The 12960-nt window shown below is 48.6% G+C and overlaps 1 protein-coding gene across 3 annotated transcripts; it reads left to right on the top strand.

Moving 5' to 3' along the window:
• Positions 1-946: 946 nt before the first annotated feature.
• Positions 947-10218, top strand: puf60a (poly-U binding splicing factor a). Of its 3 annotated transcripts, none has more exons than XM_041991549.1 (11): positions 947-1456; positions 1995-2087; positions 2234-2320; positions 2395-2445; positions 2522-2713; positions 2809-2901; positions 5844-6057; positions 6166-6356; positions 7032-7143; positions 7976-8199; positions 9030-10218. In XM_041991549.1, exons 1-11 carry the CDS (start codon positions 1436-1438, stop codon positions 9327-9329), a joined length of 1578 nt encoding a protein of 525 aa, XP_041847483.1. In that variant the 5' UTR covers positions 947-1435; the 3' UTR covers positions 9330-10218. The 3 variants fall into 3 exon arrangements, with proteins under 3 accessions (XP_041847483.1, XP_041847484.1, XP_041847485.1); XM_041991550.1 differs by having other exon boundaries at positions 955-1456; positions 2552-2713; XM_041991551.1 differs by lacking the exon at positions 947-1456 and having other exon boundaries at positions 2010-2135.
• The last annotated feature ends 2742 nt before the right edge of the window (positions 10219-12960 follow it).

The following is a 12960-nucleotide window of genomic DNA, read 5'->3' on the forward strand; positions in this document are numbered from 1 at the left end:
AGCATGGCTACAGAAAGGCTTCGCTCACGTTTACGACCGATGCTTTACAGAGAGAAGAAAGAACCACCTGTCAGTCAGTTAGCAGACGCTGTCATCCAAGCTGACCTACAGCGGCCAGCAGGAGCCACCTGGACAGGTTACTATTCGTCCACTGGGGGAATCGAACTGTGGTCCCCCGCATGGGAGACGGACGCTCCGCTGCTAGACCTTCACAGTGGACAGAGAGGACGCTGACAGCAGGACACTAACATAGAACATAGAACCGATCACATGGAGAACGTAGAACAGAACACATAGAGCCTGGTTGGCTCAGTTTGCAGAGCATCTGTCGCCCATGTGGGAGACCAGAGGATGAACATCACCACCTTCCAGGCCAGGTAAGGACAGATCATTGATCTGGATCAGGTGTGTTTAGGGTTGCAAAGGGAGGAAGATTTCTGATAAATTTCCAGAAACATTCCATGGGAAGTTAAGCTGGGGAATTTTGGAAATAAATGTTTTGAGCCTTCAGGAAATTGTTGGCACTTAACAAGATGCTGCTGCATTCTGCACACATACGAAGACTTTCCTTCAACATCAGTTTGTGTGAAACGCCTCCACACGCCGGATGGCTAACGTGGCATTTTTCTGTTTTACAAACACTAACGCAGGCCAGACTTATAGCTAACACCTGGAGTTCTCCTCAAAATATTTTACAGTCGATGTACAAAATAAATTTACTCCATACTATTACGAAAACTTATTTGACTTTATAGCTGCAAGCTGAAGTGTGGCCTCAGCGCTGCAGGGTTGGAGAAATCACCAGCTGGTGTGATGGAGGAAGCACGGTGCACGTGGGGGGCGTGGCCTGAAACCCCTGCAGGAAGTAGTGCGCTGTGATTGAATGGCACATTCAGCTGTGCATTAAATCTGCTTGTTTTAGCCAAGATTAGGCTACAGTATATTTTCCTCAACTATATTTACGTTCCCTGTTAAGTGAATAAACCTAAATTTTGCAAATTTCCAGTTAATTCCCATTTTTTTTTTTGTTAATTCTCATGGAAAGTTTCCAACTTTGAAAATTCCCCGGATTTTGTGACCCTAGGTGTGTTGTCTAAAACATGCAGGGCAGTGGGTCCTGAGGACCTGGGTTCAGGAACCCTGATATGGACCACATATAGAAACAGAAGAGCCTGGTTCTGGGGGGCCCTGGTCCCGCTGGTGGAGCCTTCTACTGGTGGCTGCTGTCAGAATTTGGGTTCATTCAGCTCGCTTGTCAGCGTCTTTTATTTTGACACCCGGTTGAGAGGAAGTGACGCCAGAGAGCTAGCCGCTAACTTCCGGGCTGCTTTCGGCAGTCAGTCCTGTGTAACATCGGACTCATTAGAAGCGAACTGCGGACAGAAAGCCGTGCAGACAGACGGAGCGACGAGCGGCAGAACCGGGCAGGAGCTGCATGGCGGCGGCTGTTTCTGCGGTAAGAACCGTCCCTGACTCGGTCTACTCTGGAGGAAACATGCTAAGCTAATGCTAACAGCAGGAACTAGTCGGGCCTTAAATTCCTGCTGGGTTTCTGAAACCAGTTTTCATTACACGTTCAGACTGAGGTGATCGATCACACTGATCGGATGATCGGGTCTGAACGGGTCGGTTGGTTCGGATCAGATCCACAGGCTGACAGAAGCTAAGCTAATTGCAAGCTAACGATGCAGGTAGAACACCTGCTGAAATTGGAGGATCGATCACGGAATCAGTACTGATCAGATCAGCTGTTAAGCTCAGGTTAATGATGCGCGAGAACTGCGCAGACTCGGTGTGCACGCGGAAGTATTAAACTGAAGGATGGAGATCCGCTGATTGGGTTTATTGATCCTGTCATATGATGTCACACTCTCAGGTCGGTGTTATTGATCAGCCAGCCTCTTGCAGCTCTGCTTCATGAATCTTTGTGGAAGTTATTGATCGGACAGGAAATGGACAAGAAAGCTGTGAGGGTGCGTTTGTTTTGTCCACAGGGAGGGCCGGCTCTTATCATGGAGAACGGACAGAGCACTACCAAGCTGGGGCTGCCGCCGCTGACCCCCCACCAGCAGGAGGCGCTGCAGAGGGTAACGCACGCACATGGTGCTCATCCTCACCGATCAGCTGGTTGATCGGTGAATCATCAGTTCACTCTGACCTGCTTAGAATCTGGTCCAGAACCTCAGAGAAGCTCCTGTAACATGATCTGTGATTGGCTGTTTCCTGTCTGCAGGCCAAGAAGTACGCCATGGAGCAGAGCATCAAAAGCGTGCTGGTGAAGCAGACGCTGGCGCAGCAACAGCAATTCAGCAGCCTGCAGGTAACGTCTGCTCAGGTGACTTCTGATCCGTTCTCATGGTGATGTTATCCACCTGTTCCCTGTCTCTGTCTCAGATGGCGTCTCTCACGATGGGGTTGGGAGACGCTCTGTCTCCTCTGCAGTCGGTGAGTATCATCCTGCTATCTGTGCCACATGTAGTTTCCCATCGCAGCATCATGACGCCTCACCTGGCGACAGCAGCTGGTTATGTGGTCATGTGATCCTGTCCAGGTAGCAGCTCAGAGGCAGAGAGCTCTGGCCATCATGTGTCGGGTCTACGTTGGCTCCATTTATTATGAGCTGGGTGAGGACACCATCAGACAGGCCTTCGCCCCATTTGGACCAATCAAAAGCATCGATATGTCTTGGGACTCTGTCACCATGAAGCACAAGGTCACACCTGGTTCCCTCGAACCAGCAGAGTTCTGACGTCTCATTGGTTCTCAGTTCTGACATCAGTGCCTGAACGTCCAGTTTTATCTTTGCAGGGTTTCGCCTTTGTGGAGTACGAGATGCCAGAAGCAGCTCAGCTGGCTCTGGAGCAGATGAACTCCGTGGTCCTGGGAGGACGGAACATCAAGGTGGGTTCCCACCGGGAGAATAATTATACTGATGCCAGGCACCTCAGCAGGAGAACGTTCAGACCAACGGCAGCGTTCCCGCAGGGAGAACGTTCAGACCGACGCCAGCGTTCCCACAGGGAGAACGTTCAGACCGACGCCAGCGTTCCCACTTGGAGAACGTTCAGATCGACGCCAGCGTTCCCACAGGGAGAACCTTCAGACCGACGCCAGCGTTCCCACAGGGAGAACCTTCAGACCGACGCCAGCGTTCCCACAGGGAGAACGTTCAGACCGACGCCAGCGTTCCCACAGGGAGAACGTTCAGACCGACGCCAGCGTTCCCACAGGGAGAACGTTCAGATCGACGCCAGCGTTAACTGATGACGAATGTCGCATTAAAATGTCGCGTTAACCAGTGGGACGAATGTCACGTTAAAATGTTGCGTTAACCGGTGGAACGAATGTCACGTTAAAATGTTGCGTTAACCGGTGGGACGAATGTCGCGTTAACCGGTGGGACGAATGTCTCTTTAAAATGTCGCGTTAACAGTGGGACGAATGTCGCGTTAAAATGTTGTGTTAACCGGTGGGACGAATGTCGCGTTAATCGGTGGGACGAATGTCGTGTTAACCGGTGGGACGAATGCCGCGTTAAAATGTTGCGTTAACCGGTGGGACGAATGTTGCGTTAACCGGTGGGACGAATGTTGCGTTAACCGGTGGGATGAATGTTGCGTTAACCGGTGGGACAAATGTCACGTTAAAATGTTGCGTTAACCGGTGGGACAAATGTCGCGTTAAAATGTTGCGTTAACCGGCGGGACGAATGTTGCGTTAATCGGTGGGACGAATGTCGCGTTAATCGGTGGGACGAATGTCGTGTTAACCGGTGGGACGAATGTTGCATTAAAATGTTGCGTTAACCGGTGGGACGAATGTTGCGTTAACCGGTGGGACGAATGTCGCGTTAACAGTGGGACGAATGTCGCGTTAAAATGTTGTGTTAACCGGTGGGACGAATGTCGCGCTAACCGGTGGGACGAATGTCGCGTTAATCGGTGGGACGAATGTCGTGTTAACCGGTGGGACGAATGCCGCGTTAAAATGTTGCGTTAACCGGTGGGACGAATGTTGCGTTAACCGGTGGGACGAATGTTGCGTTAAAATGTTGCGTTAACCGGTGGGTCGAATGTCATGTTAAAATGTTGCGTTAACCGGTGGGACAAATGTCGTGTTAAAATGTTGCGTTAACCGGTGGGACAAATGTCGCGTTAAAATGTTGCGTTAACCGGTGGGACGAATGTTGCGTTAACCGGTGGGACGAATGTCGCGTTAATCGGTGGGACGAATGTCGTGTTAACCGGTGGGACGAATGTCGCGTTAAAATGTTGCGTTAACCGGTGGGACGAATGTTGCGTTAACCGGTGGGACGAATGTCGCGTTAACAGTGGGACGAATGTCACGTTAAAATGTTGTGTTAACCGGTGGGACGAATGTCGCGTTAAAATGTTGCGTTAACCGGTGGGACGAATGTTACGTTAACCGGTGGGACGAATGCCGCGTTAAAATGTCGCGTTAACCGGTGGGACGAATGTCACGTTAAAATGTTGCGTTAACCGGTGGGACAAATGTCGCTTTAAAATGTTGCGTTAACCGGTGGGACGAATGTTGCGTTAACCGGTGGGACGAATGCCGCGTTAAAATGTCGCGTTAACCGGTGGGACGAATGTCGTCTTAACAGTGGGACGAATGTTGCGTTAACCGGTGGGACGAATGTCGCGTTAAAATGTCGCGGTCACGGTGGGACGAATGTCACGTTAAAATGTCGCGTTAACCGGTGGGACGAATGTCACGTTAAAATGTTGCGTTAACCGGTGGGACGAATGTCGCGTTAACCGGTGGGACGAATGTCGCGTTAACCGGTGGGACGAATGTTGCGTTAAAATGTCGCGTTAACCGGTGGGACGAATGTCGCGTTCACGGTGGGACGAATGTTGCGTTAATCGGTGGGACGAATGTCGCGTTAAAATGTCGCGGTCACGGTGGGACGAATGTCACGTTAAAATGTCGCGTTAACCGGTGGGACGAATGTCGCGTTCACGGTGGGACGAATGTTGCGTTAATCGGTGGGACGAATGTCGCGTTCACGGTGGGACGAATGTTGCGTTAATCGGTGGGACGAATGTCGCGTTAATCGGTGGGACGAATGTCGCGTTAACCGGTGGGACGAATGTCGCGTTAAAATGTCGCGGTCACGGTGGGACGAATGTCACGTTAAAATGTTGCGTTAACCGGTGGGACAAATGTCGCGTTAAAATGTTGCGTTAACCGGTGAGACGAATGTCGCGTTAAAATGTTGCGTTATCCGGTGGGACGAATGTTGCGTTAACCGGTGGGACGAATGTTGCGTTAACCGGTGGGACGAATGTCGCGTTAACCGGTGGGACGAATGTCGCGTTAAAATGTCGCGTTAACCGGTGGGACGAATGTCGCGTTCACGGTGGGACGAATGTTGCGTTAATCGGTGGGACGAATGTCGCGTTAACCGGTGGGACGAATGTCGCGTTAAAATGTCGCGGTCACGGTGGGACGAATGTCACGTTAAAATGTTGCGTTTACCGGTGGAACGAATGTCGCGTTAACCGGTGGGACAAATGTCGCGTTAACCGGTGGGACGAATGTCACGTTAAAATGTTGCATTAACCGGCGGGACGAATCCTGGTCCCAGTGCTCTCCCAGTCGATTTCAGGTGGTTTTCACTCCATTTTCTGGCTTTTTTTTTTTTTTTTTTTTTTTTTTTTTTTTTAGACATCCAAATCTGCATGTGTTTCTGTTAAGCTTGAATTTTTAAACTTGATTATTTGTAATGCTGTATTTAACCGTTCTTTCTTCTTCTTTTGTTTTTAATGCTAAGCTATGCAAATAAACTTGCCCTGCCATACTTCTGTATCGTTCTTCAGGTTGGGAGGCCCAGCAACATTGGTCAGGCTCAGCCAATCATCGACCAGCTGGCAGAGGAAGCGCGTGCCTTCAACAGGATCTACGTGGCATCCGTCCACCCTGACCTCTCGGATGAGGACATAAAGAGCGTCTTTGAGGCCTTCGGGAAGATCAAGTCCTGCATGTTAGCCCGTGAGCCAACAACCGGACGCCACAAAGGCTACGGCTTCGTCGGTGAGCTGGCTAATCAGTGACTGGCCGAGTTTTAAGGGGCCGGAGCTGGGGCGACAGATTTGTACCTGAGCTGATGGCGGTCTGCTGGTTCTGTCTTCTGGTCTCCAGAGTACGATAAGCCCCAGTCTGCTGTGGATGCTGTGGCCTCCATGAACCTGTTCGATCTGGGTGGGCAGTACCTGCGAGTTGGGAAAGCTGTGACTCCTCCCATGCCCCTCCTCACACCAACAACCCCTGGAGGACTCCCTGCTGCCGCCGCTGTGGCGGCGGCAGCCGCCACAGCCAAGATCACTGCTCAGGTCAACTTCCTGTGTGGACATAATGTCTGTAGTTTGTGTTGTTTACAACCCAGACGAACCGGAACGTGTCCCCATTGATTCCCCCTGCTGTCTCTAAGTGTCTGGGAGGTTAGGACAGCAGTTGCTGGAGTTTTAGGTGAGGCATGTTGGTGGAAGGTCTGGACATACAGAGATTTTCCTGATTCTCTAATGATGATGTTCTACACTGCAGATGGTGAAGCTTCAGTCTGAGGAACACTGTTCCAGTTTTAGATCCAGTTTGTCTCAGATTGGTGAACCTCTGTCCATCTTTCCATCTGAGAGACTCTGCCTCTCTGAAATGCTCCTTTTATACCCAGTCATGTTACTGACCTGCTGCCAGGTAACCTGGTTAGTGAGGTGAGTTAGGTTATGGTGAAACGTCTCCGTTTCCTCCTCGGACGTGTTGCTGATCTGCTGCTGGGGATAATTATGAGTTGATGGGATTCTGTTTTAATGTTTTTACAGAGCGTCCCATCTTTTATGGAATTAGGTTGTGTTGTTTCTGTGGTTCTGGATGTGTTGGGTATTTTCAGTGAAACTAGAACCCGGATCATCTCGGACGATCCTGATCCTTTCTTCTAAAACCTTTGATGTGTGATGTAATGAAATAGATTCATGTTCGTCATGTTCATCTGTGGTTTGTGGTGCATTCAGGAAGCAGTGGGAGCGTCGGTGCTGGGAGCTCTAGCCGGACCTGCCCTCCTCTCTCAGCAACTTGGACTTCCTCAGGCTGTCATGGCTGCCCAGGCCCCAGGTGTCATTACAGGTAACACACCCTCAGCCCTGCCTGCACATACACTGGCCCCACCCATAAGCACAAACTCCACCCACACACAGTAACCCTGCCTTCACATAGGCCCCGCCCCATGATAACAAAAAGACACTGCTGAACCAGAAGTCCGCAGAGTTCTGGTTCATTCAGATGTCAAACACTGTTGAATGGAGGGATTCATGTCCAGAAACCACAGACTAGAAACCGTAGACCTGGAACAGTGGACCGGGAACCTCAGACTAGTAACCTTAGATTGACAACTGTAGGCTGGGAACCACAGACTGGGGACCTTAGACTGGGAACCATAGACTGGGAACTGTGGACTAGTAGCCATAGACTAGAAACCGCAGACTGGGAGTGGCGGACTGAGAACCACAGACTAGAAACCGCAGACTGGGAAAGGCGGACTGAGAACCACAGACTAGAAACCGTAGACTGGGAAAGGCGGACTGAGAACCACAGACTTGAAACCGCAGACTGGGAAAGGCGGACTGAGAACCACAGACTAGAAACCGTAGACTGGGAAAGGCGGACTGAGAACCACAGACTAGAAACCGCAGACTGGGAAAGGCGGACTGAGAACCACAGACTAGAAACCGTAGACTGGGAAAGGCGGACTGAGAACCACAGACTTGAAACCGCAGACTGGGAAAGGCGGACTGAGAACCACAGACTAGAAACCTCAGACTGGGAACGGTGGACTGGGAACCACAGACTAGAAACCGTAGACTGGGAACGGTGGACTGGGAATCACAGAATGGGAACTGTAGACTAGGACTGAACCAATCATGTTCCCCGTTATGCTTTCTTTCTCTGGCGGTTCCAGGCGTGACCCCTGCCCGACCGGGCCTACCTCAGGTTGGGTTGGTGAACCCGGTTCTGGCGACGCCGCCGTCAATCGGCGCTTCTCTTGGTGCTGAGCTGAAGGAGGAGGCGGAGGTGGTGCAGCAGGACGGAGCCATGGAGCCGCTGAGCGAGCAGGAGTACATGAGCATCAGTGGCAGCAGCGCCAGACATATGGTGATGAGGAAGCTGCTGCGGAAGCAGGAGGTGAGGGTTCCACTCCGCTGCTGAAGCAAGGCAGCCAGGAACACATGTTCAGACTGACTTCATCAGGAAACAGACCCTAGAACCAGGTCTACAGCAGCCAGCATCAAGTCTCTGCAGGTCCGATTATGTTCAGTCTTGATCCAGACTCCCGGTCTCGGGTCTTGATCCGGACTCCGGCTCTCCGGTCTTGATCCAGACTCCTGATCCAGACTCCCGGTCTTGGGTCTTGATCCGGACTCCCGGTCTCGGGTCTTGATCCAGACTCCTGATCCAGACTCCCTGTCTCGGGTCTTGATCCGGACTCCCGGTCTCGGGTCTTGATCCAGACTCCTGATCCAGACTCCCGGTCTCGGGTCTTGATCCGGACTCCCGGTCTCGGGTCTTGATCCAGACTCCTGATCCAGACTCCCGGTCTCGGGTCTTGATCCGGACTCCCGGTCTCTGGTCATGATCCAACCTAATTTCATTGAAACATTTTTAGACATAAAAACATAACGAAGCCAGAATCGGTTTTCAAAGTGGATTTTGTGGATCCAGTTCACATCTGGTGGAGTTTCAACCTGTCAGCCCGGCTGGTGGAAGACGAGGATCAGGACTGACAGGAAGTCTGAACCGGTGATGTCATTAACTGTGTTGGAGTCTGACTTTTGCTTATCACGTTGCCTAGCAACAGAAAGCTTTGTTGTTGCCTAGCAACAGAAAGTTTCGTGTGTGATTGCATCAAGTTTCCGATGAAGTTTGGTTCTCGGATGTAAACAGAAGTCATGTGACAGCTGTTGAGCGCAGATGTTCGCGTCTAACATGTTAAACCCTCTTGCCCCTCCCCCCAGTCCACCGTCATGGTCCTCAGGAACATGGTCGGTCCCGATGACATTGACGATGACCTGGAGGGCGAGGTCACGGAGGAGTGCGGGAAGTTCGGCCTGGTGAAGCGAGTCATCATCTACCAGGAGCGTCAGGGCGAGGAGGATGATGCCGACGTCATCGTGAAGATCTTCGTGGAGTTCTCGGAGGCTGCAGAGATGAACCGGGCCATCCAGGCGCTCAACAACCGCTGGTTCGGAGGACGTAAGGTGGTCGCCGAGGTTTACGACCAGGAACGCTTTGACAGCAGCGACCTGTCTGCGTAGAACACCCATCAAGAGTTTGTTCTTGGTGTCGTCTCCATGGAAACGTCTGAAGACGTCTTTTCATCCTGCTCGTCGTTCTTCTCTTGGATCCGGTCCTGGACCACTTTCTGTTTTCAGTTCGCTTCAAGTGGCAGCGAGATCTCTGTTACCATGGTTACGTGTCTGTTCTCCATCCTCCTCCTCCTTGTTACCATGTAACACGACTTCCTGCTGCTCTGACATCACTGCAACCTCCAGCAGTGGTCAGATCCTGATCCTGATCCTGGAGCTGGAGCGGGCCAGACGGTGCTATCAGAGCCTGATCTGGGCCCAGGTTGTGGTCGTGCTCTGCCCCAGAGAACCTGGGTTCTGGTCTGGTTTTTAACAGGTTTCCCAGCAGGAAGCAGGATGCTGGATGGTGCGTTCAGGAACACTGTGAAACAGCGTGCAGGATGGAAAGCTGAAAGGTGGAGCGGTTCTGGTCCAGATGAGTCTTTTTTGTTTGGTCCGAAGTTTGTGTTATTTAACGAACATCAGAACCGTCTGGTCCTTTCTCCAGAACTGACAGACTGTCCCTGAACGCATCACGGCATGGCAAGGCAGCCTGTCTGCTCGGTGCCGTGTGGTTCTGGTCCGGTGACGTTGTCTGAACCAGCCCTTTGGAGAACCGCCGGTCAGGACCGGACCGACCCTCAGCAGGCCAGTGCTGCATTCAGGTGCTCATCAGGTTGTTGGAGGCCAAACCGAATCGGTTTTTGCTGCTGTTTGATTGGCTGACAGAACCGGGTTTTATAATAAAAAGACTGAAACTCAGAGCAGGTGTTCTGGTTCTGATCCAAGTTTAGTTGAGCCGGTTTTCGTGCTTTTCAAACTTTTTATACAAAACTGGCATTTCTTTTTCTTTTCTTTGGGTTTGTTTAGGAAAACCTAAAAAATCTGTATCAGCGGCTTGTTTCTGGTCTCATGAGAAGAGGGAGCGAAGTTCTGCTCGGACATGGTCCACAGTCTCGTGTGGGTTCCTGCTTCCGTCAGGTTTTCAGAGGTTCCTCTCATGGCAGCTTGGAGGCATTTCAACGTGTTTCTTCTGCTTGTTTACACGCAGGTATGAAGTGTTGACGTGGCGTCCGGCGTCCGTCCCAGGAACATTATTTTAGGAACGTCCTGAAAAGTGTTTTCTGTCCCAGAGTTCGTGATGTGAAGCCATGAGGGACGTGACTGCGGCTCTTACCTGCACCTTCTGATGCCTGCAGCTTCAGAGCTGGTGGAAGACGGTGGATCCACACGGAGGACACGCAGGGGCGCTGCCAGAGATTTTGGGCCCCATGAAAAGAAACTGAAGTGGGCCCCCCTTCTGAAATGTTTGATACTGTAACACATTAATGAGCCATTTAAATGATATTTTGACCATCATACTGACATTTGTGCAAAGAAAAACACGACAGGCTACTTTAAAAATACGAACTGAATGTAAAACGGTCAGAAACAAACCTCTGTGGAGATTTACAGCCAAACAACAGCTGGAAGCGTCTTTAAAGTTAAATAATCACATTTTAAAGGCAGAACTTTGTGTAATAAGATATCAAGGAGAGGTAAAGGTGCATTATTGCTGAGTCATGCTTGCAGTCTCATTCCCCATCACTGTCCTTACTCAGTGTTTTTCACCAAGAGCCAACATGGAGTTTTCTCCCTGGAAAACCACCTATCAATTCCTGAAGTCCAGCTTTCTGTTCTATCAGCTGTTCTATTATATAATATCTCCAATCATGTAATGTCATGTGTAACAGCAGCACAATCCTTATGTCTGGTGGCCTCCACCTATTTGTTTTATTTAAAGGTGCTTTCAGTGATTTCACCAACAATGTGAAGGGAAACTGATCTGACTACCGATCCTCCACGTCATCGTCTCCTCATGTAGCAACACATGAAGTCTAATTTATCTCCACATCTGTAGACTCACAGGTGAAGCTTTAGATTAGTGGGAACATATATGATCTATATGGTTGTTGCTGGTTAATCTTCTGATATCTAGAAAATATAAATATTTCTCTGGTAGGATTGAAAGCCGTCACCCAGTCTGCTGCACTAGAACGTGAATGTCAAGCTCAGTTTTCTTCAAACGCCGGAGAGAAGAAGTGGGTCTGTAGTCGAGACTTAAACCAGAGACAGCCTGATGAGAGAAAGATCTGCCCCCCCGGACCGAGTCTAGCAGACTTCAGGAAGAGCTGAAGAGGACCTCAGAGGCCTGCTGGAGGATGCTGGTGTAGCAACTCTGACAAGTACGAGGGCGACAAACCGCTGAAGGCTTTAAAAACAAAGTCTTGTACTGGGTCCTAAAACTCACCGCAAGCCAAAGCGAGGAGGCGAGATCACGTCGTCTCGTTGCTGGAAGCAACCGAGCAGCGTTTCAGCTGCAGTCAGTGTAGAGATGCTGGACATAATGAGCAGATGGATAACTTGTCCCAGGTCATACTAGGCCAGGTAGGGCTTTAAGCCAGAAAACCGCTTTACAAATATATATATATATATGTGTACGTATATGTATGTATATACATATATATATATATATACACACATATATGTGTGTATATATATTTATATATATATATGTATATATATGTATATATATATGTGTATATATGTATATATATGTATATATATATGTGTGTATATATATATATATGTGTATGTATATACATATATATATATATACACACATATATGTGTGTATATATATTTATATATATATGTATATATATGTATATATATATGTGTATATATGTATATATATGTATATATATACATATATATATATATACACACATATATATGTGTGTATATATATATATGTGTATATATATATATGTGTATAAATGTATATATATGTATATATATACATATATATATATAGACACATATATGTGTGTATATATATTTATATATATATGTATATATATATATGTGTGTGTGTGTGTGTGTGTGTATATATGTATATAGTATATATATATGTGTGTGTGTGTATATATGTATATAGTATATATATATATGTGTGTGTGTGTGTATATATGTATATAGTATATATATATGTGTGTGTGTGTGTGTGTATATGTATATAGTATATATATATGTGTGTGTGTGTGTATATATGTATATAGTATATATATATGTGTGTGTGTGTGTGTATATATGTATATAGTATATATATGTGTGTGTGTGTGTGTGTGTATATGTATATAGTAGGGCTGCTCGGTTATGGGAAAAATGATAATCACGATTATTTTGATTGAAATTGAGATCTCGATTATTTAACACGATTAGAGAAAGAGAGAGTTGGGGGGGGTCATTGTGACATTTGAAGTGTTTACTGTGGTAATACAGACTACTTTCTTTCTACTAGGTCCCTGTAGCTATTGTTTGTCTCAGACCAGCAGCTTTGTTCTGCCCGGTGTGATCTGGAAAAAAAAGACATTTCGTTTTCACGTTGAAATCCGCGTCAATAAAAGGTAGCGAGACATTTCTATACGGCTTTACCACAATTCCGTAGCGGTGGCGAAACATCGGACTGTCACCACGTCTTTCCCACCACCCTCACTACACTCATCATACAGGGAAGAAAGAGACAGTCCACTAACATGGTGGTGAGACAGCAGTGATG

Source organism: Melanotaenia boesemani, chromosome 8, assembly GCF_017639745.1.
Source record: "Melanotaenia boesemani isolate fMelBoe1 chromosome 8, fMelBoe1.pri, whole genome shotgun sequence".
Taxonomy (NCBI): domain Eukaryota; kingdom Metazoa; phylum Chordata; class Actinopteri; order Atheriniformes; family Melanotaeniidae; genus Melanotaenia; species Melanotaenia boesemani.

Coding starts and splice junctions, on each gene's coding strand:
- puf60a (XM_041991549.1), top strand. CDS start 1,436: ATGGCGGCGGCTGTTTCTGCG. Junction 2,088..2,233: donor AGCAGGAGGCGCTGCAGAGG/GTAACGCACGCA, acceptor TCCTGTCTGCAG/GCCAAGAAGTACGCCATGGA. Junction 2,446..2,521: donor CTCTGTCTCCTCTGCAGTCG/GTGAGTATCATC, acceptor TGGCGACAGCAG/CTGGTTATGTGGTCATGTGA.